Below are 27,595 nucleotides of genomic sequence, written 5' to 3'. Positions count from 1 at the left end.
ACTGAAGTGCACTGACAACTTTTGGGGCCCAGGACACATCTACACCAAGCAGGATATAACACTATGAAAGTGGTATGAAAACAGTATATGGTATGTGTCAATGGGCCCCAACAGTTGTCAGTGCACTTCAATGCCACTATAAAGCAGTAGAGTGGCTCCTGCCTTTTATATACTGGTTTCATACCACTTTCATAGTGCAATGTCCTGCTTGGTGTAGATGAGCCCTAAGTTTCTCTTTAAATGAACAGTTTGGTTAAAATGAAATTTGAATACAAAATATGTTATACAAAAATATTAATCCCTTAAACAGAGTCATTCCCCCTCTGTCAAGCACATTTTATTTATTTATTTATAAAAGCTGCTTTTTTGTGTAAGTAAAGAAACATGGGGGAAATATTTTTGACAACAAGATGTATAAATGCGGCACAATAGGTCATATACTATACTGTTGGTTGATACTGTGGGGCAGTGACTAGCTCCAGGAGATGTCGTTCTATATTATTACAGAGACGATCATTCTCTGTACCTCCTGTTTTTTGTGAATCTTGTATACACCTATTTTAATCAGAGTATGTCTCAGAGATCTTGTATAATTCTATTTTTATGCCAGTGTGGTATAGTGGCTAAAGTGTTGGACTGGGAGTCCCCACTTGGCCATGGAAACCCACTGGGTGACTTTGGGCCAGTCACAGACTCTCAGCCCAACCTACCTCACAGGGTGGTTGTTGTGAGGATAAAAATGGAGGAGAGGAGGATTATGTACGCTGCCTTGGGTTCCTTGGAGGAAAAAGATGGGATATAAATGCAACAAATAAAATAATAAATAAATATTTATCCTACATGAGCTTTACAGTTGCTAAGTTTTCAAATTATGAATATTTAGGGTTTTTTTTTTATAAACAAGGTCATTTCCTTTGTGGCATCTCAGTGTTCTATCCTGTAACTACCAGCCCTTCCTTCTGACACAGATAATGAGAAAATATTTCCTCCTTTAAATAACCAGTACACCATGTAATGTTTTCTAAAATTCATACAATATGAGGTTATATAAATTATACGAAGTATACCCTCCTAGGTGGTGTTAAAGCAGGGGTGTGGCATCTCTTTCGGCCTGTGGGGAAAATTCTAAATAGGAGACATTCTCAAGGGACTCTTCTAATGGTGGGAGGGGCCGAAGTTAGAGGACTGGGGCCAAAAACGCCAGCCTATTTTACCTTACAGCTCTTACTGCCAGTAACTGAGCCTTAGGAGAGGCATTTCAACCTTTTAGAATGGGGGAAACAGCTGCACAAAAGCTGGTAAGCCACCAAATGATCACTGGTTGGGGGGTGACCATGGAGCGCCAGTGTGGTGTAGTGGCTAAAGTGTTGGGCTGGGAGTCGGAAGATCTGGGTTCTAGTTCCCACTTGGCCATGGAAACCCATTGGGTGTCTTTGGGCCAGTCACAGACTCTCAGCCCAACCTACCTCACAGGGTTGTTGTGAGGATAAAATAGAGAGGAACACCACCTTGGGTTCCTTAAGAGGAAAAAAGGTGGGATATAAATGCAATAATAAATAAATAAAAGATGTGTGGCAATCTGGAGAACTCCAGAGTGCCGGATTTGGCCTCTGGGCCTGTAGTTTTACACTCTTGTATTAAAGGCTCTATTTAGTTGTGACGTTATAAACATGTTTCAGTTGTTTGTTTAACCAAGATGTAAGCAGCATTGTTTCATTTATTTATTTACATTTATATCCCTCCTTTTCCTTTGAAGAGTTTAAGGCAGCATACATGGCTCTCTCTGCCTCCCTTTTAGCCTCACAATAACTCTGAGGTAGTTTAGGCAGAGAGGTAGTTACTCACCCAGTGAGCCAATAATCATCTTGGCTGACTATGGCTTTGAACCTGGTTCTTCTAGTCCTGGTCCAACAGTCTAACTACTACGTATATTTATCTGTACGCCACCCTGAGATCCCAATGATATAGGGTGGGATGCAGACGTTTTAATAACTAACTAACTAAAGAAATAATAAAGTACCAGTGGGAAACTTGATTTAAACTTATAATTCATTTCATTTCATTTCTATACCGCCCAATAGCCGAAGCTCTCTGGGTGGTTTGCAAAAATTAAAACCACAAGGTACAGTATAAAATATAAAATATGGAAGCTTAAAACCGCAATAGGAAAGTACAACTAGAATAAAATCTAGCAACAATGCAGAGATTCATTATACAGATTTAAAATGCAGATTTATAGCAGCAGAGCTAAAAGACGGGGTTGCTAAAATGTTAAAATACTGGGAAAATAAAATGACCTTCACCTGGCACACCAAAAGAAGTGCTATGTAGGTGCCAGGCGACCTTCTCACGGGAGTTCGTTCCACAGCCGGGATGCCACAGCAGGAAAGGCCCTCTTCCTGGTAGCCACCTGCTTCACTTCCTTTGCAGGACTTATGGAGAAAGACCCCTGAAGATGATCTTAGGGTCTGGGCAGGTACATAGGGAAGGGGGCTAATTTATTTTAATTTATTTTTTCTAGCTGATTATATTTTTCTTGTTGATTTAAATTGCCTTGGTTTAAAACATTCCACTGTGCTATAAAACTATCATTTTTACCAGAGCTTCAAATTCATTTTTCTAGTTATTATTTCTACAAGCCGTTTCCTCAGCCGATTAGTTTACTTGTCATCTTTCAATCTTCTAATGTATCTAATGGTGAAGAAGATTTTTCTGACCTCTAGTGGCATTTACTACAAATTACCATATTATTATGACAACCAATTATTTTTTGGCTAACTTAACAAAAAGGATATTAATATGACTAGAAGAAAATAATGCAATAAAATATCTCTAGATGAAGGGGAAAAAATCATTGCGTGTATTTATAATCGTGATAATCAAAGTTCCTACAATAACATATAGAGATTCATTCCCTTCTGATATCTGCTAAATCAGAATGCCTTGTTTCCCCGATTTAACAATCTTTAAATTAAAAAATGGATTATACCTTTTCTAATCTTGTTTTTGTTTTATTATTTATAATAAAACAATTTCAACAACATACTCAGCAAAAACAAAGATAATATTTGAGCTCCATATTCCTCCTTCCTATTATTATTATTATTATTATTATTATTATTTATTTATTTATTTATTTATTTATATAGCACCATCAATGTACATGGTGCTGTACAGAGTAAAACAGTAAATAGCAAGACCCTGCCGCATAGGCTTTCATTCTAGCAAGACCCTGCCGCATAGGCTTACATTAGCCCTCTTCCTTCCCTTTGCTTCAAGCAACCCTTTGAATACACAAAAGGGGGTTTAAATTAACTCCCTCAAAATGAAATTAAAGAAAAGGTTTCTAAGGAAACAAAGATTACAGCTCTGACAGTGCAATTATACATGTCCACTCACAAGTAAGCCCCACTGAGTTCACTTGGACTTACTTCCAAGTATGGTTGCATAGGATTGTATTCTCAGTAATTTCCCCCACGCTCTTGTAAATGTATTTCTATTCTCCCAGTTCATCTGTACCATCTTCTCATGTACTACCTGCACTAGTATGTCTTGGTGCAGGCTGGGGTTCTCTTTGACTTCCAGTTTTTGAAGACTGGCATCATAGCTACCAAAGTTGCTTTGCAAAGCCACGTGTGTGGATTGGTTAAATCTTTCCTGTTTATGTGTAGGAAGGGTTTTTCCAGCGGTGGCCCAATACTATTTGCAGGGAGGCCGTGAAAGGAGTTTCTGCTGAAATTGAAAAATGTGGGTCCAAAGGAGTACTTTTGTGTTGTAATATGAGTCAGAGACACTCCCTGCTTAATCTGTTGCTTGGATCTCATGATCTTGCGGTTAAGTTCCATACCTTACTTTTCTGTGCAATGGGATCCTGCTATAGCAGACAAAAATGCGTTCAAAAGATTGATTTTTATGTTGTTGCTGTTTGGATTACCTCCCCACTCCCCGAACCTTTGCTTTGTACTCTTGATTTGTAAGTTAACTTGCTTAGTTTCTCTTTTTTGTGCAATGGGTCCCTGTTCCAGAGCAAAGAAATGTAGGTTCAAAGTACTGATTTTCTCTATGCCAGAGATCCCCCCTCCAACCTGTGTATGGATTAGAGAAGCCCTGCATCCCTCTGCTTTGCACTGAGGATCTTACAGTTAATCTGCATTCCACAATTTCACATTTTTGTGTAATGTGTTGCTGGTGGGCCATAAGGACTAAATCTAGTTGGTTCTGCCTACTCTGCCCCCTTGGGCTATGGCTAGACCAGGCCTATATCCCGGGATTGTCCCTGTGCATCCAAATGACACACAGGGGATCCCAGGAGCAGGCACGGACCACCCCTCCATTTGCCTGGGATAATCCTTAGGGCCTTAGCTAGACTTACCTCATAGTCCGCGACGGAGGAGGGAAGATCTCGCGTTGTGATTAACGTGAGCTCCCTCTTCCGTTTACACGTGAGGCGCGACGACCTCAGGGGAGGAGCGCACGAACACTTGTGCGCTAAAGGTAAGATTTTTTTAAAAAAATTAAGTGCTTTTTCCACTCCCCCCACCCTGAGGAGCACTGCGTCCTGTGTGTGGCTCCCGGCTCAACGCGAGGAATCGCATGGAGCCAGGTCAAACCTTGGCAACGGGCCACACGGTCTTGGGCTAACCATGGAAAAAGCGGGCCCAAAGGGGAGGGTGAGATCCCGGGGCAAGGGAGGGATGATCCCTCCCTCATCCCCGGATCCCCTGTGCGTCATGTGGATGCACAGGGACGATTCCGGGGTTCGCCCCAGGATATTGCCCGGTCTAGCTAAGGCCTTGGTTCACCTAGCATTAGCTGCACTGCCCTCCACCCCAATAGGCACCAGCTACCACCAGCAGCTACATGATCATGTTGTGTCTGCTTGGTCAAGAAGCAAGTGGTGATTTTTTGGGAATATTTTCCAAAGCATTCTAATGGGTGGACTGCAGCTTGTCACCCTCATTTGTGTGAATATGAGTACAGTGGTTGAACCAGGCCAGAGTGAAAGTAGTTGACATGGTATGTATGGTGATAATGATGGCAGGTTAAGCTGGAAAGCCACTACCACAACAGGTGATACTGGAAGAAAAAGAACTGCTAAGCAAAAATAGATATTTTGACATAATTAGACTTGTATATAGTGCCTAAGGAAGAATAGAGTTGGTTCTGTCAATTTATTTGAGGTCAGCGCACCAGCATATGAATAGCAACATCACATTTTGGCATAGCAGGCATAAGAACAAATGGCTATTTTGCTATGGAGAAATTACAAGTAAGAAGTCTACTAAGTAGGAACTTGAGAACGTAAAGATCAGAAGTGGATTTTTTCTTACTAGTTATGTATCTTGCTGTGTCCCAAGAATTTGAAATAATAGCAAACACACACACACACACACACACTGCAAAATATTCTCCCGTTACAAATTCACAACATCACATTGCTGGTTTTTTTTGTTTTCTTCCCTGCCAGCAACTGAAACCTCTGGAGCCCTGCATGATCAGAATCAAGTTCCAGAAAGATCAAGATTAAAAATGGCAACAGTACTGGAGGGCAGGATTTAACAAGAATATGGAACTGTAGGACAGAATTTGATTTCTAATTGGTTTGAAACCGGGGCTCTCCAGCCTTATAGCTATGTGATTATAGAGATGGGGACCTTTAGGAAGGGACTGGCAATTTATATGCTTTGTATGCAGAAAATCCCAGGTTTGTTTCATGACATCGCCAGTTATAAGGAGCAGGTAGCAGGTAATAGGGAAGACCCTTGTCCACCTAGGGCTCTGGAGAGATGCTGCCAATCAGAGCAGATAATACTTGGGCCTCAGCTAGACCTACCTGGTCTAGCACGATGGAGGGGTGAGGATCTCGTGATATTTTTATTGCGAGATCTCCCCCTCTGTTTACACGCGGCGCACGACGACCTCAGAGGGAGAGGACGTCGCGCCCGTCATTTTCTTTTTTAAAAAACACACAGAAGAGGTGCACGAGCGCTCATGCGTGCAAAGGTAGGTCTTGAATAATCATCATAATTTCCCCACTTTCCCCACCCTCGATGGGCGCAGAGCTCCTGAGGAGCTCTGTGGCCCTTGCGCAGTTCTCAGCTCCTCGCGAGTAACCGTAAGGAGCCGGGACAAACCCTGACGCCTGGCCACACATTGCGCAGTCTTGGGATCAGCCCGGGACCATGGAAAAACCAGGCTGCAAGGGTAGGGCGAGATCCCGGGGAAAGGGACAGATCATCCCTCCCTGCTCCCAGGATCCCCTGTGCGTCATGTGGATGCACAGGGATGATCCCGGGGTGATCCCCAGGATAAACCCTCGTCTAGCTATGGTCTGGGTTACATGGAGAGAAAGCCATAGACCAGGATTATAACTTCTGAAGCAGAAGAGACTAAAACGTATATTGTAAAACACGAGGAATGTTTAAAGGCACTTTAAACATTCTTTTAAAGGAAGGCCATCTGGTGCCCTCCAGATTTTTTGGACTACAGTGCTCATCAGCCCTAGCCAATGGTCAGAGATTATGGGAGTTGTAGTCCAAATCATCTGGAGCCTGGTCACCTTAAACCATGGCTTTAACCATGGTGAATAAGGCTTTTTGCTTTATTCATCGTAGTTAAAGCCATGGTTTAAGGTGTCTTCTGAACACAGCCTGGCGTGGTTAAAGCCATGTTTTAAGGTGTCTTGTGAATGGGGCCAGAGAGGGGTTGAGGCTAATTGATTTTCTTTAAAGCAGGGGTGGGAAACTTGTGGCCCTCTAGATGTTTCGGCCTTCGACTTCCATGTTCCCTCACCTTTGGCTATGGTGGCTAGGGCTGATGGGAGTTGTTGGCTAAAACCTGTGGAAGTAAGTCGCCCATCCCTGGTTTAAAGCTAAAATGCCAGTTTAACTAAGAATAGGCTGTTTTGTATGGTGGTGGCTGTGTAAGGAGTGAATTAGTTTGGAAGAGCTGGTTAGTGAGCTTAGCTTCACCCCCTGGAGCTTTCCTTAGCGTGGAACTTAGCATTACACCTGTATAACCAAAACCAAAGCAAAATCAGAGTTGTGAGGGTAAACCTGCTTCTAGAACCCTGTGGGAGGCTGGGGTGGGAGAAATAGCAAAAACAAAAAGTACACATACACCAGATAGAGAAATGGTTAAGCACTCAGACAAATCACTGCTATGTTCCAAATCACTTACTCCCAAAGCTGCTTTTCTCTTGTAAAAGTGGGATTTTAAAGTATAGAGCAAATACAGGGAATAGATACATCCAGTGCAAAGGGCAGATATGTGGTCATAAACACACAGTGGACATGCATCAGGGAGATATGGAGTAATTGGTGTGTCCTTAAGGATTTTGGAACACATGTTTGACCTTCACACTTTATCTCTATTCTGAAGACTGCAATCCTATCCACATTTATCTGGGAGAAAGCCAGTGGGGTTTTAGTGTGAATATTTATTTATTTATTTATTTCATTTTTATACCGCCCAATAGCCGAAGCTCTCTGGGTGGTAAACATTCTTAGGATCTCACTGCCCAAGGGCTAAAACATTCATTAGCTATCAGGTAGTCAGCAGCTGTGAACATGAATCCTGTGTGATTTCTATGTCTTGTATCAGTTGCCTGTTAATAACTTACAACTGGAGAAGTCACTGGGTGTAAAGTCCAAGCCTTAACACCTCAAGTGTGTTTAGCGTAAGGTGTGAACAGCAGTCCTTAAGCACCTGAGCACATGTGTCAGAATACCTTGGTCCAGTCAGGGCCAAAGGACAAATGTCTTATTTTCACACTTCTTGAGTTTGCTGCAGGGAATCCTGGCCAACATGATGGCCACATCAAGTGTGGAGCCAGACTTAAATGCAGGCCTTGGGGGTATCCATCTCAGAAGTAGTGGAGAAGTTGTTGTTATCTGAATGGGCAGAAGGGGAAATCAGGTAGAAGTTGAACTCCTTTTCAGCTCATCAGAATTCTACCCTAATACGGCAACATACACTAAAGTAAAGAGAACCTGCTGCAGTTTGTGGAGTGCAGATAAAAGGAGAGCTGTGAAGTAAAAATCACATTGCTTCTCAAATGAGGGGAGAAAGAAGGAAGGGTTTGATTTAGGAATGCAGTCCTTTTCTTTTACCGTTGATTTATTCTGTCTGTCTTGGGTGGAATTATTTTTGTTCGCTTACCATTCAGAAAAGAACGTAGTTCACAAGCAGTCGATGGCTTCAGCATTTTGCCAAGATAAACCTAATTTTCCTACTACTTTTTTCCTCTCTCTTGTGGAAATGTATGTAAATCAAAACGATTAAATGTCATACTTTGCAAGGAACGGAATTCAGAAGGGATTCCAGTGTGTATTATGCACGAGCGTGTGTGTGCGCACACACCGTACTTTAAAACAGCCCTGCGAATAAGTTGTCATGAGGACTAGCCCCAATCACATGATCTCTTCTCAAGCTGCCCCCAAAATTATTTAGGAGCAGCGCTGAGAAAAAACAGGGTTGGGGTTGGGGTTGGCGTGGCATTGAAATGATGAAACACTTACCTACCACACAGCTTGGTGCCTGATGTAGTCAGCATACAGATGCAGTTTCAAGCATCGTATTGTGAGTATCGTTAATCATGGACCTGAGAGATGTGGATTCAAATTCTAGTGTATGTGTTGGATATGGAGGATGTTTTGGGGTGAATGAACAAGCTGAAACTTAATCCAGACAAGATAGAGGGATGTGGGTTGAGAAATTAACTACTCTGCACAGAGGTTTACAACTAGTTTTAGGTGTTGTTGTACTCCCTCTAAAAGACTTAACTGAGTAGTCTGGGAGTCCTCCTAGACTGTGCACTAATTGGGGGAGCCCAGGTAGCTTGAGGTGTCCAAGAGTGCATTTTACCTATTTAGGCTGGTAAGCCAGCTGTGTCCTTATGTGGAGATGACGGACTTCACCTCAGTTATCCACGCATTAGTGTCATCCAGGCTGGACTGCTGTTATGCACTGTATGTGGGGCTGCCTTTGCAGATGGTTTAGAAACTTCAGCAACTGGTGGAGAATGCAGCTGCCTGAATGTTACTGGGAGCAACGTCTATAGTGCGCCAGCTGCACTGGTTACCAGCGTGTTTCTGAGCCCAATTTAAAGTGCTTGGTTTGACCTTTAAAGCTTTAAATGGTTTAGGATCAATTACTTGAAGAACAACTTCACCCAAATCAGCTTGCCTGCTCTTTTAGATTAGCAAGAGAGGCTCTTCTCATTTGTCCACCTGTGAGAGTAGCTAGATGGGCAACCACATGTGACAGGGGCCTCAGTTAGACCTACCTGGTATTACGCAATGGAGGGGTGAAGATCTTGCGATATTTTTGTCACGAGATCCCCCCTCCGTTTACATGCGGCGCACGACGACCTCGGAGGAGGGGACGTCACGGCCACCATTTTCTTTTTTAAAAAAACAGAAGATGCGCGTGAGCACTCATGTGCTCAAATGTAGGTTGTTTTTTAAAAATAATAATTTCCCACCCCACCCCACCCCACCCCCAATAGGCATAGAGTAGCTAGGACAAACGGTGATGCCCGGCCACATGTTCCGTGGTCTCAGGATCAGCCCAGGATTATAGAAAAACCTGGCTCAAAGGGAAGGGTGAGATCCCGGGGCAAGGGAGGGATCATCCCTCCCTGATCCTGGGATGCCCTGTGCATCATGTGAATTCACAGGGATGATCCCGGGATATCGCTCTGTCTAGCTATGGCTAGGGTCTTCTCTTTAGGGGGGCCATACCTCTGGAATAAGTTGCCATCGGGGGCCCACCATGCTCCATCACTGCAGGCTTTTTAGAAGGCCTTAAGAAGACCTTATTATTTTACTCCGGCCTTCTCCTGACATGTTTGCTGTTGTTGTTTTTATTGCTCTTAAAATTGGATTGGTTTTATATGTTTTATTGCTGGGATGGCTTCTTCCTTGAAAGTCAGCCAAGATATGTTTTAAATAAATAAATAAATAAATAAATAAATAAATAAATAACATGACTTGAGTAAGAGCCTTTTGGATTTGAGACAGATTAAAAGCAGTGAAAGTGGTACACTAGAGACATTGCAATCCTTGGTGTACACCTGCATTGGTTTTGTCCCACTGCTACGTCTGGTCAAACAGGTCTTACAGCTTTTCAAATTCCACAAAAGTCTGCAGAACATGTTTACCAGAAGTGACTGTTACACTGCCTTCAAGACTCCAAAGAAAACCAGAGTCTTCCTCTAGCCTTGGTGTTAGTTCCTCATGTGTAAAACTGGAGTGTTGACTTGTAGGGTTGTTATTACGATAAAACTAGCAATTACCTCTTCATTCTAAAGAACATATATCAGAGGCGACAAGAACAGATTTTGAGCATGTCACTAGAAGTTTCTCCGCAGCTTTCATCTGGGGACTGGAAGCGGTGGAGAGCCATCAGGAATGCAATTTGAAGGCTTTTTCTGTTTCATTTTAATCCTCGCATCTATTGAACACATTTGACTGCACATTGAAGAAAGGCATAAGTCAGGGTTTAATACAGAACAAAGTGCACTCAGTTCATCGATTTCACTTAAAAGTGTGCCAGTGTTGGACGTTGGCCATGGCCTGCGACAAGATTACTTGCTAGGGCTGTGCTGTGCTGGAAATGTAGACAGCAAAGATGTTTTTTGATTCACCGTAGAGGAATTTCAACTGCTATTCTCTTCACACAACGAGGCTGATTCACATTAATTGCCCTTCGTTAGTGTATGTGAAAATGCAAGAAGTAAAGGTGCACTCTTTAACTGTCTCTCCAATATTGCTGAAAAGTGCCAATGTTAGTTAGAACTAAAGGTGGTGGTATAATTATTATTGTCGGGGTCTTTTGTTTGTTTATTCAGACAGACATTTTACAACACTCTGGCTGTGTAAATAAATGAGAGAGCAAGGGGTGGGTGGGGGAGAGAATTTTATAGGCTAGTGAAAGCTTGAGCTGGTGTGGGGTAGATCCCCTACCAGCTCATCTTCCACCAACTGCCCTCCTGGAAGGAATGGGAGAGCAAAGGGAGGCAAGTCGACTACACTAGTTGTCTGCTCCTGTTCTAGCTAGACTGTGTGGAGGAACCCTGAAAAGGCAGGTTCCCTCTAATTGGGATTCGTTGAGTGGCGGCCAAAAACTCTAAGACACAGTTTCTCTCATTCTAGAAAAGGTTTATTACGAGAAGCCTGCAGTGCTGCAAGGTGGCAACCCTTAGAGGAGCTGAAGGACTGCCCACTAGTTTCAGGCAAAGCTAACATACTTATAGGGTAACATCCTCAGAAACAACGGCAGAACTTCATCATATAATAAACCAATCATAATACAGTAATAGGTAAGCTTTTCAACCAATGATAGGCAAGGATTGATATGCATGTGCAGAGTTCTAAGGATAGGAAAAACAAGACGTTGATGGGTATTGCAATCCAGGAACTTCTGTTCCTTGTGGTCACTACTCTTCCTGTCCTCTCCGGGAGGCTCACACTCTGACTAATGTTTCAGTTGGTTGAGCAAGTGTTACTCAATATATTGTAGCTGCTGAAACTTTGATTAAATTGCTATAGAAGGCTTAATTTATAATAGAAGGGGCTTACACAACACAGGGTGGGCACAGATAAAACAGCCCACCTATTCATTTCCTCAACAACTGTCCCATTCTCCACCATAAGGCCATCTACCACCAACTTCACAGTGGAAAGGATTCCGGATAACTAGGGATGGACAGATCTGTCAGTCTTATTCTTGCTGAGATGGTTGAATTTTTGAGCTCTCGGTTGTTCAGTCCCATTTCCACATAAATTTGCGATATTTAAAAGAACATAAGGACAGCTATGCTGCATCAAACCAAGGCTCTATCTAGTTAAGCATTTGACCATCCCATGGCCAACCAGCTGCCTGTGGCAAACCCACAAGTAGGACATGAACGTAATAGCACCCTCTGCTCCTATTGCCCAGCAAACTGTACACAGAGGCATAATGCCTCCAACACTGGAGGCAGTGTAACAGCCATCAGAACTAGAAGACATTAATAGCCTTATCGTCCATGAATTTGTTTAAACCCCATTAAAGCCATCCAAGCCGGTGGCTAAGAAGAAGAAGAAGAAGAAGAAGAAGAAGAAGAAGAAGAAGAAGAAGAAGAAGAAGAAGACAACCACCACCACTACATGGAAATTGATACCTTTTTGTACTAATTTTTGCTAATATACACATTTTTAAATGTGCCTATTTTTTCAAGTACTTTCCATTGCTGTCGTGCAGTTTTGTTTGCACTTTCTTCTAATATGTACATCTTTAAATGCTCGTCCGTCCCCCCGCCCCCCGGCAACTGGCTGCATCACCAAGGTCAGAGAAGTGCAGGTTTGAGGACTCAGCTCGGTCTCAGCTTGCATATTAGTTTGGGAGGTGTGAATTTGCTAAATTCACATAAAGGAAAATTTGATATAACAAATTTCTCACCTAGGAATCTGATACTACTGTGGTTGGGCTCTCCCATTCTCCACTAAAGAACCATCTACCATCAACTTCCCAATAGGAAGGAACAGGAGGGTGGAAGGCAAGCAAAGAGAACAACAGGCATCTACTTATTCAGCTGGGCTATTTTGTTTGGTTTCAAGTGCATGATTTGTAATGTTTCTGATGTATTTTATAAGCCTCTGGGACTCCAGGCTATGTGGGGTATAAATCTACTTAATAAAAAAAGGACTACTTTGACCATGGCTTAAATGTCTACTTTCTACATTGGATTCTTGTAATCATTACTCTCTCCAAAAAGGGAAAAACAAGTGCTGTGTGTTTCAGTCTGAATAATCATGCTTTTCTTTCCTTATGAATTGGATGAAAGCTGATGCTGCTTTAAAAATTTTTCCTGATCTTTTCCCCCTAGATGTATATCACCAACACGATAAAAGCCAGGGGAACGAGGCTGGCGAAACCAGTCCTTTGCTTGAGCTTAATGTGTATGGCATTTCTTACTGGTCTCAACAGAGTGGCAGAATATCGAAACCATTGGTCGGACGTGATAGCAGGATTTCTAGTGGGTGTATCTATAGCAGTGTTTTTGGTAAGTACAGCTGCATGTGAACCTTTCTGTTGCATGTGGGACTAGGGTTGTCTCAAGCTCCTGACTGGGTCTGGGAATCCGGTGGAACCCCCCCCCCAAGTCCGCCCCCATGGACCCAGCTGGGCACTCCGGGCATGAACATCGACCTTGCTCAAGTGTCCGTGAGGCCCATAGAGCACTTGCCAGCCACCCGCCCTCCCACCGAAATTGCACACTTCCCCCCCCATGTGTCAGTGGCGGCCATCAAGGTGGGTGCAGGTGAGTTTGCCCACCCCTATGTGGGATTGGCTGTGAAAGAGTCCCTCACGTCATTAATTCATAAAATTTTGCTGAACGACAGCCGCTCATAAATAGATACAAATACATACTTATGCTAAACCATCATGTACTTCAGTGCACACACAGAGCACCTTCCTATGAGAGATCTCCCATTCACTTTGTGGAGTGGAATTGTTCCATACTGAATGGGGAAACTTCTGTTAAGGGAGTTTTGTAGGATCCAGCAGGACTGTTCTGCCTCCGCTGGTTCTGTTGTGCTCATGGTAGTGACCACTTGTGCAATGAGGCTTTCACACTTCTAAAAATAACCGCCAAAACGAGCAGAAATGCTCATTTCCAGATGGGGTCAAGCCTGCGGAGCGCTATTCTGAGAGCACCACTGACCTGCCACAGTGGTGGCATTGGCCAAAATTGCAGCTGTCTTGCAGGAGACCGCGTACCTTGTTTCCAAGCAGAATTGTGCTTCCAAGTGTGTGGTACTACTTGCAAACAAGGCATGCACTCCTCGCATGCCTTGTTTCCTTGCAAAATCACTATGATTTTGGCTGCTGATGCTACTTTCTGTTTGCATTGTGGTTTCACTGGCACAATTTTGGCAGCCACAGCAGCAAGGGGTCACAGCAGGGGTCACAGAATTGGCTATGGGGGGGTCACACATGGCTCATGGGCCCACTCCTGTTCTATTGGAACATTAAGAAGCTGGATAAATGTTAGGGTTGCAGTCTCTTCAACTCTGAACTTCCCCCAGACCTTGTGCATTTTGGCTTGTGTTGAAAATGAGGTTGAAAATACCCCCAAAGCACTTAAAAGGTTGTTTTCAGTACCATGGATAGCGACCGTATGGAAAGGCAACCTACCCATGTCATCGTAAACACTGTCCTATGCTTAAAATAAATCCAGCAGAACTGCATTCAGTTACAACCTTGTGTCGGTGGAAATATTTTTGAATTCTCATTCAGTTTGGAATTGCGACGTACTAATTAGTATTTATACCTGAGCATGTTGTACCATGAATGTAGAAGCTGAGGATGAAATCTATACAATTCTTTCATCTTATTTTATTTCTCCTGTCTCTTTCTAGGTTGTGTGTGTGGTAAATAATTTTAGAGGTAGACAACCAGAAAATGAACATTCGCACATGGACAATCTGGCTCAAATGCCTATGATCAGCATCCCCCGGGTAGAAAGTCCTTTAGAAAAGGTAACATCTGCCTGGCATGAAGGGTTTTCTTGTTGAACCTGCAATGTAATGACTGCCTTGCTTAATTGTTGGGACACGGCACATGAATCTTCTAAATCGTTAGTCACAAACTACCAGGATTTGAATGCTAGGACTTCCCTTCGACGTTTTCAAAGACTGTGGAATATCATGAAGAAAATGCACTGTGGCCTTGGAAGCCCGAGGCTAATTTTGCACATGATGCTAAACCATTGTTTGTGCATAATGGTAAATGTTTGAGCATGACTGAGAGTGAGGCTTGGGTTCACGCACTTCTTTTTCCTCCTTTGGCACGGTCACGAGGAAGAAATGAGAGGCATCTGCCTCCACTTTAAAGCTACCTAGAATTCTTCGTTAGGTCTGAACTTGAGGGAAGTTAGTTTAAAATAGCCCATTGTTTGGTCAAGTGAGCCAGAATCAAACCGTGCTATATGAACCTGGTTTGTTAATAAGGAAAGAAAGGAAGGGAACCTCTCGTGCAAGCACTGAGTCATTACTGACTCTTGGAGGGACGCCAGCTTTCGCTGATGTTTTCTTGGCAGGCCTTATAGCGGGGTGGTTTGCCGTTGCCTTCCCCGGCCATGATTACCTTTCCCCCAGCTAACTGGGTACTCATTTTACCGACCTTGCAAGGATGGAAGGCTGAGTCGACCCGAGCTGGCTGCCTGAAACCAGCTTCCGCTGGGATCGAACTCAGGCCGTGGGGAGAGTTTCAGCTGCAGAAACTGCTGCTTTACCGCTCTGCGCCACACTAAACCATAGTTCAAACTAACTAGAGTTACCTTGAGTTTGGACTGAGTGGTGAAACCTAGTTAGTTTAAAAGCAGATGCACAAAACAAGTGGGTGCCCCAAATGCAGACGCCACGTCCCCACCCGTTTGCAGCAATAGGAAAGGAACATGTGTCAGGATGTGCATCTGTGTGCATAAACATTGCAGGATTGGACATCAATGCATGAGGCGGCTCAGAGGCAGAGTTTTTTTTGTGTTGTTTACTTGCTTTCATTAGGGATAAACACCCTTGAGCCAACTAAAACCTGTGGGAATTACACAGCTGAGTGTGGACAGTTGCAAGAGCCTTTGTGTGTTTCATTCAGTTCCATCAGAGAATAAACAGATTTCTTTTTGGAATCCTCCAACATGCCTTTTCAAGCAAGGATGTCTAAATAAGCCTTTCTGACACTTTGTCACAAGGAGGTCACCATCTCATTTGCTTGAGCAGGCATTTGGTTTGATGAATGTGTATCTTCAGTGTAATCCATTCTCTTAGCGCTTTGTGAGATGTCAAACTAAAGGAAGATACTGGCTGCCCTGGCAAAGGGGCGTCGGGGAGGGGAGCTGAACCCTCCCCTGCCTTATCCTCTCGCTCTTCATCACTTCAGGCACTGTTCTCTGAGCCAAGATCACTTCCAGATTAGAGCCAAGCGGGGAGAAAAGTGTTAGAGGGCACAGGAACATGGGAGCAAGGAGGGGGAAAAACCCTTCCATTTCTTTCATCTGGGCACTCCTTTTAAAAAAATCAGTACCCCACTCCTATAGGTAAATCCATCGTGAAGTTATGACTTATATACAGACTGGTCTTTCTCAGATGGAAAGAAAGCTATGTATTGGGGTGCGAATATGGGCAAGTCATCAAGCCCAGCACCACCTGGAATGGAATGAATGTTTCCAAAAGTAGCCAAACCCCTTGCCATTTTCAGTATCAAGGAAATGCCTCTTTCTGCTTGTGTTTGCCTGGCCATTATTGTAGATGATGACAATACTTGTTGGAAGCTTAATTCAGACATTTGGGGTGCTGAACCCTAGGCCCGTGGGTCAAACCTGGCCCTCCAGGGTTCGCCATATGGTCCTGTGTTCCCCTGGACCTAGGCCTCTTTCCCCTAATCTCCAGTTGTTTGGTGGTTCCTCAGTTATTGCGTGGTTTCCCCCATCCCATTCTTAAAGGTTGAAATGCCTCTCCCAAGGCTCAGTTAATGGGTTTAAGAGCCTTATGCTGGTATTTTTGATCTCACCTTTTTGCCTTCAGCCCCTGCCCGCTTTGCCTTCGGTTCTGCTCATCTCTAGAATGCGGCCCCCAAGAGTTTCTCCCGAATTGAATTCAGCCCTCAGGCTGAAAGAGTTTCGACACCCCTGCCGTACCGTGGACGAAACGACTCAAAGGGAAAAATCAAGTTACAGCTGATAATGACTACACAACTGAGGTTTCAGAGGAGGGGCTTCTAGTGCTGCACAGGCTCTTCCCACTCTCAGCTGACTGCCTGTTCAGCAAGTGTATGTATCAGGGCATACATCTTATGTATGTACTGATGTACCCATGTAGAGCATCCCTGCGCAAGAGGTTGTCCTGACTGGCTCAGGATTCCCCTTTGCAGAGAAGCACTCTAGGCGCACAAGGCAGCTTCACACACTCTCAGAATGCGCAGCCAATGGCGCATGACCAGTGAGCATGTCAGTGGGGGTGCCAGACCAGCAGGTGCGGCACCGCCATCCCCTTACACATTAGGTGAATGAATGAGGGGGGTTGTATGCACCCCCTATATTCTTCTTTAAAAAAAATAGCAGTGGAATGTGTCGGTAAGGATTGGGCAGAACCCCTTTTTCCATGCTTTGCTTAAACACTTTCCACCCTCAGGCTTCATTCCCAACAATTGAATGCCATATTATGTATTAAACTCTTGTTAGCCTTGCCTCTCCCATGATTCCTCTCTTTCTGTTCTCTCTGTACTGATGGGTGTTACTTGAAACCGCCTTGTGACAGAATCCTGCATTTTATTGCTTACGTTGGGCCTGTTCAGACAACATGCCAAGCCATGGTTAGGCTGCTAACCCTTTTGCAGAAAATGATTTAAATCAAGTTCACACAACATGCTAAGCCATGATTTGCATGACACGCTAAGCCAGAATGTTTAGCTCAAAATGCTTAACCACCATGGCTTAGTGTGCCATTGTAAAACAGCCTTCCCAAACCTGGTGCCCTCCAGATGTTTTGCCCTACAAGTCCCAGAATTCCTAACCATTGGCCTGCTGGATGGGGCTGATGAGAGTTGTAGTCCAAAAGATCTGCAGGAGACCAGGTTGAGGAAGACAAGTATTATGTACATTGATGTCGCTGTAATTATAAATACCCAAATATCCCTCTCATACCAACCTGCCTCTGCATTACGATCATCGGATGAGGCTCTTCTTGGGGTGCCTTCAGTAAGAGAAAAGCATTATTCATATATATTCATATTTATACTCTCTTTTTCTGCCGAAAATGTAAGGAGAGGTTATGAAGGCATGAAAGTGAAGGCCTTTTTTGTGGTTGCCCTCTGAGGGCAAATCGACTGACATCAATGTTGTATTTTTTTAGGCACCACGTTCCAGTGTTTTTATATATGCCTGGGCATTTTGATATGTTTACAGGGTTTTTTTAGTTGTTGATGACTTGTTTTATCCCCCTATATTTTATGGATTGGTATCTTATTGTGTTTTATTTTTGCTATGTTATTTTATCTTTGTTCACTGTCCTAGGATCTACTTTTGGTGGATGAAGGTCTGTCTAGAAATTTTGAAATAAAAGAAATTTTAAAATGCTGCTAGTGTTGATGCCAGTAAAAATGAGAAAATACATGGAAAAACAGTAACTGAGAATATGTTATAAGATATAAAATTTGTTCTTATGGATAATAAACTAGAGTTCACCATTAGGTGCAAACTCAAGGGAACGCTAGTTAGTTTGATGTATGGTGGCTGCAGGATGTTTGCATTCACCCAGATTCTCTGAACACGAACATGATTTGCCTCTCCTTGATTTCCAGAAGCATTTTCGATCTCTGTTTGTTTTGTGTAAACAAGGAAATTGTGCAAGATGAATGAAATTGAAATGCAAAATTGTGCCAAAAAAGAGGAAGGAGGAGAGAGGACACCCTGTGAGCCAGCAAGCCTGCAAGGGGAGGCAGTGAGCTCCTAGCCCAGCTCTGAAGTCCCTTTTGAAATCACTTCCTCTGCCCCACTGAGAGTGAGACAGGAACCACATACCCAGAGGGGTGAGGAGGTGAACTCTTCCCTCCCAGTTCTAACATCTGTGGAGTGGAAGGAGCTAAAGGAGTCTGACTGGATTGGGCCAAAAGCACTGGGGTTCAGTGCCCCCCCCAGATCATGGCCAGTGCAGTGGGACCCCACAATAATCCTGAAGAAGATCAGCAGGGAGATAAGTTTCAAGACATTAGGGAAATATGCAACTGGGTAAGGAATGACACTGTGAATCAGTAGTTAAGCAAAGTGATGCCTTGGTTTAAATCACTGTTGGCATTTCTTGTCTGCTTGCCTGTCATGCAAGATCACCCTTTGAGCACTGGAAAATCAGGAACTGGCCAGGCCTGGTGTAAATGTTTGAAGCCTGTCCTGTTGCTTTTGCCTGGTCCACAGAGCAGTTGCTTCCATTTGCTGCATTTCAAGCTTCAGTTTCTCCAGCTTCCAGCGGAGACACTGACCTCAAGGAACCTGAGCGGGAAGGTCTTGATTTGACATAGCTGCCCATAGGCCCTGTCCTGTTCCTGATATTAGGTTTGAAAATCTTTGTGACATAGAAATAGACTGTGCTTAACTGCATCCTTGGCTATATTCAAAATATGGAAAGGTCAAACGTTATTGCTATGCATGGTTATCTCTTCCGTTTGGCTGTGAACCTGTATACAGAGGACCTTTTCTTCTGTCGCCCCCAGATTGTGGAATGGCCTGCCGGAGGAGATTCGTAAAATTAACACTATGTGTGATTTTAAGGCAGCTTTAAAGACTAGCCTTTTCCGGCAGGCCTATCCAGATCAATGTTAAATCATGATTTTTTAAGATGTATTGATTCCTGTTCTAATGTTGTTCCCCGCCTCGATCCAAAGGGAGAGGCGGGTAAGAGTAATAATAATAATAATAATAATAATAATAATAATAATAATATACTCAGTATAAATAGTTGAGCCTAGTTTTCTGCTCCTTAAAAGATTCCGACAGCTGAAAATACTATTTGCAAGTGCAGCATTCAGAGCGAGATGATACCTTCCAAACTTATTTTTCCTTCATTTCCTTTAAGAATCCATGTCTTTTACTCCAGATGTTTTAGATTTCTCTCATCAGCATCAGCCAATATGGCCAGTGGTCAGGAATTCTGGGTTTTGTAGTGCAAAACATCTGGAGGGCACCAGTTTGGTGAAGACTGGTAAAACAGAATATCATTAAACATGTAGGCTGAAAACATTCAAAGACTTTTTTAAATAGCCAGGTTTTAGTCATACGCCTGAAGGAATACAGTGTCATAGTGCATCCCAGTTGGAAGGCCATTCCACAGGGTGGGTGCCACTTCCAAAAAGGGTCTAATCCTGATAGTACACACCTTGGCTCTAATGGCTGAGGAATTTGTAATAGGGCCTCAGTTGTTGGCCAGAGCATGAACAGAGGAATATACAAAAGGTGGCGTTTCTTAAGGTATCCAGGTCCCAAACCATTGAAGGCTTTAAATATTAAAACCGGAAGCTTGAATTAAGCCTGGAAACACTCTGGCAAGCAATGTCGCTCGAACAGAATTGGTGGGATGTCTTCAAGGCATTTGTGCCAGTCAGCAGTCTGGCTGTAGCATTTTGCAACAGTTGAAGTTTCCAGACACTTTTCAAGGGCAGTCCCATGCAGAGTGTGTTACAGTAGCCTAATCTCGAGGTCACTGAGGCTTGGATAATTGTGGCAAGGTCCGCCTTGGTGAGTGAACCAGCTGAAGGTGGGAGAAAAAGCACGCCCACCTCCAGAGTCGTCTGTGTATCCAACAAAGGCCTGGTTCAGACAACACGCTAAACCATGCTGCCTAACCACAAAGTGGTTAATGGAATGCATTAAGGTTAATGCATTCCGTCAACCATTTTGTGGTTAAGCAACATGGTTTAGCGTGTTGTCTGAACCAAGCCAGAACTGTCAGTTCAGGGATCGTTTCCAAACTATGAACCTTTTCCTTTGGGGGTAGTGCAACCCTATCCAAGGCAGGTTAAACACCCAGCCCAGAGTTGGATGGTCCATCCACCAACCATACCTCCAGCTTGTAAGGATTAAGTTTCAGCTTTTTATCCCCTTCACAGATCTTCACCGCTGACAAACAATTCAAGAATTCCTCTACCTCCCTAGCATCAAATCAAAATGAGAGATAGAGCTGGGCATTCTCTACCACAGTTGAAATCTCTGGATAACCTTACCCAGGGGTTTCATGTAGAAGAGATGTAAAACAGTATGCGGGACAGGAGCCCTGGTCTCCCAAATTCTCTGAGAAAATCAGGAAGGAAAACGAAAATGTGACTTCCTACTCCTCCATCCTGACACATATACATATGCTCTAAGCCAACCTTCCCCAACTGGTGCCCTTCAGATTTGTTGGACTACAGTTCCAACATCCCCAGCCAGCATATGCTGGCTAGGAATGATGGGAGTTGTAGTCAAACATAGGTTGGCCTAGAGCATATGGGTACTGGCACCAGCCATTCTCTAGGTGCCTGAGTGGTTGAAGGCTTTCTCCCCACCCACTTCCCCAGTGCACACAGGTTGTTGTGGAGATGCCGTCTCTAGGCTTGTTGCTAACTCGGAGCATTTTGTGATGTCCTGGCTCTAATACTACTCTCTGCAGTTACTGACAAAGGACTCTTGGGGCATGTCTAGATGAGGGGTTATCCTGGGAATCGCCCCGGGATCATCCCTGTGCTTCCAAGTGACGCACAGGGGATCCTGGGGGCAGGGAGGCTTTAACCGGGATGGCTTTAATCCTGACTTTTCCTGCGGTCTCGGGATCGTCCTGAGACAGCAGGATGTGTGGGTAGCTGTCCCAAGTAAACGTCTGAGTAAACATGATGAGCCGGGCATGGGGCATGGAGCTCTTCAGGAGCTCCGTACCCAACGAGGGTGGGAGGGGGATCTTTTTTAAAAAACAAACAAACACTTACCTTTTTGATGGAGTGCTCATGCGCCCATCTTCAATAATAATAATAAAAAACCAAAATGGCGGGCGCAACGTCCTCTTCCTCCCAAGACGTCACGCACCGCTTGTGGATTGAGGGGGAGGATCTCGCGATCACCATATCTTGAGATCCTCCTCCTCCACTCCCTAGGTCTAGACATGCCCTTGGATTTAGGGCTCTTGGGTTCATTGAGGGGTGCCAGACCACTCTGCAGGTCCAACGGACAAGAACCCCAGTGATGCCTCATGGCTGCATGCAGAGTATACTTCTGAACAATGCAGCTGCCTCACAGTTGGAAGATATATCACCTATTTTCGATACCACTGTCGGAGTTTTTCTGAGAGTGCTTTCAGATGAGGCTTTTCTTGTGCAATCGGACTGCATCATTCATGGAATTTTACGAGGGTTCCAGATGATGCCTTCTTCCACTTGTCTCCGTCCTGTGTTTTCCCACTGGTTCTTCCATCTTTTTTCTTTCCATAAAAAATCCATTAAGGAGGAAAACGTGGAATTGCTGCACAACGCCTTTTGATTGTAGCACTAGGAGCAGTCTATCTGGAAATACTCCATAATATCTAAGAAAGCATTTACCATTTAACATAGTTACTGCTTTGAGGGGCCATGGAACAGAAGAGAGACCAGCATTTTCTTTGCCACCAGTATGTTAACAGAGCAATTCTTTGAACGTTTAGACAGGAGAAAAAGGTGGGTTAATTCCCAGCATTCTGCAGTTAATTAACCCATAAATTGCCACTGAAAGCTGTGTTACGTCCAAACAGCCCCACTGTATCTGTTTCCACATACCGTATTTCTTCAATTCTAAGATGCCATTGATTGTAAGACACACACTAATTTCAGTACCACCAACAGAAAAAAGCTTTGATTCTAAGAAATAAGAAACGGACCTGCGATTCTAAGACACACCCCGTTTTTAGAGATGTTTATATGGGGAAAAAGTGTGTCTTAGAATTGAAGAAATACAGTATTCTCATCAGAAATGCTGACTGTTTGTATTCTAGCCAATCCCAGAGTTGTAGCTAAATATTACTAATGAAGCTATTCATTGATGGTTGAACTAAGGCTGCCATCCTATGCCCATTTGTAAATCCCATTGAACATTGTGGAATTCATTTCGTGCATAGAATTGTGCTGTTACTCCCAAAGAATTGGAAAAGATACGACTTGAGATTTCAAGTCAAATTTGGATGCAAATTTTTATGTCTTTGGATTGGCCTGGGATTGTTCTCGCATCCCATGACGGTGTTCTTATTATTATCTCAATTTACTGTGGTTATCTTTGCATGCTGTGTGATTTCATGTTATGCCTTAACATATATGTTAACTTGAGGAATAACTGAAATAAAATGAGTTCATAGGCTTATAGTATTATGTACATACGTGCGGGTGGGTATAATATAGTGGGTTGGACCCAGATTTAGACTGGGCTGGTGGACGTGTCCTCCCCATGGCAGCTCCAGCAACTCCCTGAAAATGCTACACAGAGGGTCGGGAATCCTGCTGAATGGGGTGAGCTGTGGGGTGTGTCTGGTGGGGGGCAAATGGAGGATCCCCCAAAATCAGGTGAAGGCATCTTCTGTGAGCAGAGCCCTTCCGTCAATGGAAGATCAACCCTAGATCCAACTCACTATATGGATTTACAGACTTTGTTTATTATCGTACAAGTTACTAACTTGTGGAGGGAGTGATTCTCAGCTGGATTTGGATCCAGCCACAATTGAAGGGTGGAACATATTCTACAGAGAGGGGGATGGATCCAGGATCCGCCTCCCAAAAAAGAAAGGACCTAATGTAAGAGGAAGGGCTCTATTTGCAGAAGGTCCCTCTGCCTGATTATGGGGGATTCCTCCCCAAACACACCACAGTTCACCCCATTCTGCAGGGTCTTGTGACTCTCTGCATAGTATTTTCAGGGGTCTTGGAGGGGCTGCAGTGGGAAGAAGAGGGTGGGCAGGTCCACTTCTGCCAACACAGCTGAGATGTGGATCCAATCCTTGATACTTGTTTGTGTGTGTTCTTGCAAATATATTGGTGTGGAGTCAAGAACAACTGGAATGTTTTACAGGGAAACTAGGGTGGCCATATGAAAAGGAGGACTCCTGTATCTTTAACAGTTGCACAGAAAAGGGGATTTCAGCAGGTGTCATTTGTATGCATGCAGCACCTGGTGAAATTCCCTCTCCATCACAACAGTTAAAGCTGCAGGGCACCTGCCCTCTTTTGTATCTGGTCAAGAGGGCAGGCCTCTTGCAGCTTTAACTGTTGTGATGAAGAAGGAATTTCACCAGGTGCTGCATGCATACAAAAGACACCTGCTGAAATTCCCTTTTCAATACATCTGTTAAAGATACCGGAGCCCTGTCCTCTTTTTCATATGGCCACCCTAGTTTCCCTGTAAAACATTCCAGTTGTTCTTGACTCCACACCAATATATTTGCACCCTAGGGAAACTCCCAGTGCAGTTTTAAGACGTATCAAGCATCTTGACCTCTTTTCCCATCACATATTTCACTATTTGCCTGTACTGGTTTTATTTCAGTTAAAAATCAAGTAACCTCCCTTTATGTTATGTGCTTAACCTGCCGTGCTGGTTAGCTGAAACAATGAGATGTGGAAGAATGTGCCCAACATGATTTGGTGAATATAACTATTGTACATGTTGCAGAATCGAGGTACTGATCATGGTCAAGAAGAGCCGCTACAGCAAAACTCCTTTAAAGCACGCCTCTTTAGGGTTTTCTCCTGGATAACAGGAATGGACCAGTTTGAACATCTTCATATAAGGCAATGAACGTATGTGCGCAAAAAAGCGCACTGCTGTGTTTTTAAGTGTGGGTTTTTAAGGCATACCTGTTAACCTAAAGTGCAGGCGAAGGACATTCTAAAGAACACATCTTTGTGAAGCTGCTTTTGTATTGCGTGCTTAGTTCACTTTCTCTATAATGAGGAAGAAAAAGAAATAAATATAATGAGGAAGAAAAATCATTTGTTTAGAAGATGCGTATTTTAAGGATTTGCAGTCCAGCACTAACCTGTTTAATATGCAGCTGAGGAAACATATCATGCTCTGAATTGAGAATTACAATATAACATAGGAGTCCATATTCATACTTTTATGCAATTTATGCAATTATGTATTTATTTATTACATTTCTATACCGCCCAATAGCCGGAGCTCTCTGGGCGGTTCACAAAAATTAAAAACATTCAAAGTATAAAACAACAGTATAAAACCATAATATAAAATACAATATAAAAGCTCAACCTTAAACAATTTATAAATGTTTAATATGGATTCTTTACTTATTTTTCTCAAAATGAACTTTATATGACCGTGGTGATTCCCCTTAAAATATTATTTAAAATATTAAAAATAATAAACATTTAGCAAAATGCTAAAAATGAAGCTTTTCTTTTACAAACCAGAAGCCTGCACTTAAGGTTCAGTGGTAACTTTCTCCTCCCCCCCCCCCTTTCACTACCTGTTTTTACTGGTGTGGCCCAGTTTTGGCTTTCATGTGCCGCTAGTGTCACTGGATCACCTCCAATGATACATTGGTTGGAAGTAATCATTCCTTTGCATGCTGTTTTCTTTTGTTGTTCCCAGTAACTGTCTCTGACTATTAGAACAACACACATTCATGCATTTCTTTGGACAAAGCCAAACCAAAAGCTAATGTGAATTAATTGTGAGCACAGAGAGGTAGAAATGTTCTTTGTGGACTTTAGGAATACCTGCTGTTTCCTTGCATGGTGTTACAAGCTGTCTGCTGTGTCTGTGTGAATGAGTCACAAGGAGTTGCTAAAGATTTCATGGGCAGAAAACTCTAGCAGAAAAAAATTACCCATTAGGGGTTGCCACCTTTGTAGCTCAGAGAACAGATGCATATCCTTCGACATTTCCTTGATGCAGTGGAGACAAGTCTGCCAGAGCTTTTTCCACCATTCTTTCCATGATCCTATTGCCTGCCCACTTTTGTCAACTGCTTTGTAGGTACCTGGAGTTCTGCTTGCCACAGTAGCTGATAACGGCAGGCGGCTTGTTCCCTTCCTCCAGTATCTGAAGTCTTAAATATATGCATCCAGCAGTGTACAGGTTATGTTAAATCCATTCCCTCTGTGTTTCGTGGATTGCCAGGGGACCTTTGTTCCAACAGTCGCTCATTGACCAAATTGTGCAAATTTGCATTAATTCTAATGCAACACTTGCGCAAATGCAAATTGGCACAAATCATCCCACAAAAGTGAAAACCAAGTCCACGGAATCCACGTAACTCGGAAAAAGCCGGTCTGCTGTGGAATCTGCAAGTCAAATTCATAGAAATCCAAACTCGTTTGAATCCATTGTGGATTTCTCCAACATCCCAACATGTGTTCAGGTTGCAGTGTGGCAACTCAATTCAGAAGAAAGACAAAGGCTGTGTTAAAAATAGGGATGGACGAACTCCCCTCGCCCTGGTCTTCTCTGCTCGCCAAAGTTCCCCCCAGCTGCCCAACTCTGGCTTGCTTGTCAGACAAGTCATCAGACAGTCTGCAGGTGCCTGGCGAGAGCTTGCATCTTGTGTGTGTGTGTGCGTGTGCAATTTGCACAAAATTGCAACTGGGAATATTGAGTGAAATCGGGATTTGCACCAAATCTCAGCCATTTGGGTAAAATTGGAGGCGTAAAGGACCATTTAGACCTGCAATTTTGTACAAATTGTGCTGTTTATGGCTGCAATTTTGCACAAATTACAGGTGGTGGCGGAAGATTGTTGTTGAACATGAGTAATGGTAAGAGCCGTTCAACAAGGATATTCAGCAATTGAAATTAATGGGACATAAATGACCCAAAACTAACTTAGAGAGCAATCTTATGGTCCCTGGGCAAGCATCTGAGGGACCATAAGATGGCTCAGGAAACTGAGGTTAGAGACTTCCACCTCAAAAGGGGGAATCAGAAATCTGCCCCCTGCCTCCTCGCAGCTGGCATTGAGAGAACCATGCCAGCTGCTTCTCCGATGCTGGAAAATCAACCTTGGATAGAGGGAAAGGGGGTGTTCCAGTGGCTGAGGAGGGGAGGAGACCAGAGAGGCCAGAATATAAATTAACCTGAGCCACCTCCAGCCGCCTTCATTCCCCCTCCAAAATGCCAGGCCATCCAGCGAGAATATATGAGATTGGAGGACAGGGAGGCAAAGATTGCCTCCACCACTCCTCCTGCCCTGCCAGCTTTAACCAAGCAGGACAAAGGAATCTTGGCAGCCTCCGAGCAGCAAGGGCGCAGTCTATAGGATTGTGCCCTTAGTGTATTCATTGCAATGGGACTTAAGCACCTTGTGAAAGCATACCTTATATTCCTCTAGATCATGCTTTTTGCCACCAGCCTTTTCTTGCTATGAAACCAAATAGCATGGTAATTTTGAATGTTACAGTTGCCATTGTGTACTGGATTATAAAAACAACAACACATCACTGTGCCCATCAGTGACTAAGGGCCTCAGCTAATTTGACAGCTACAGTCAGATTTAAGATGCCATTTTTCAAATGATCATGGATTGAATTTTATATACACACACACACATTCTTTTGCAAATGTGCTCAAACAGCAGAGATGTAGAACCATCCTGTTGAAAGAATCAGAGGAAAGAGTAAAGCAAATAAAGGAGATGTGTCAATGGTTGGGGGGTAAAGAGAGTGCTTTTAATATGTACTATCAACTAACAAATGTCATTTTCATTTAACATTTTGCTACTTCATTCTGTGCCATATGGCTCTCCGGGAGTAATTAATCTTCTCTTAAAAAAAAATATGAAGGAAGAAATACAGAATTAAAATGGTATTAATAGTGAAATTCAACATGATCTACACATAGACTGTGTTATTTGTTTGCTGGAATTTAGGAATTAATTATTGCAACATGGTTATGGAATTACACCTACACTAGATACTAAGGCCATAGTTTATCCCTGGATCGTCCAGGGGTCAAACCTGTTCATCTAGGTGACACACAGGGGATCCAGTGCTCAGGCAGGGGTGAACCCTGGATGATCCCAGGAAAACCTTAGGTCTAGCTGTGGCCTTAGAT

The 27,595-nt window shown here is 43.5% G+C and overlaps 1 protein-coding gene across 1 annotated transcript in view; it reads left to right on the top strand.

Moving 5' to 3' along the window:
• Window positions 1-27,595, top strand: part of PLPPR5 (phospholipid phosphatase related 5) — a 103,154-nt gene that overhangs the window by 74,458 nt on the left and 1,101 nt on the right. Inside the window, exons 4-5 of the mRNA XM_063133079.1 lie at window positions 12,872-13,048; window positions 14,409-14,528. Coding sequence (XP_062989149.1) covers window positions 12,872-13,048; window positions 14,409-14,528 — 297 coding nt within the window. The remainder of the gene's footprint in view (window positions 1-12,871; window positions 13,049-14,408; window positions 14,529-27,595) is intronic.

Source organism: Elgaria multicarinata, chromosome 1, assembly GCF_023053635.1.
Source record: "Elgaria multicarinata webbii isolate HBS135686 ecotype San Diego chromosome 1, rElgMul1.1.pri, whole genome shotgun sequence".
NCBI lineage: Eukaryota > Metazoa > Chordata > Lepidosauria > Squamata > Anguidae > Elgaria > Elgaria multicarinata.
Note: the sequence above shows the minus strand (reverse complement) of the source record. Positions and strands in the feature narration are given on the sequence as shown.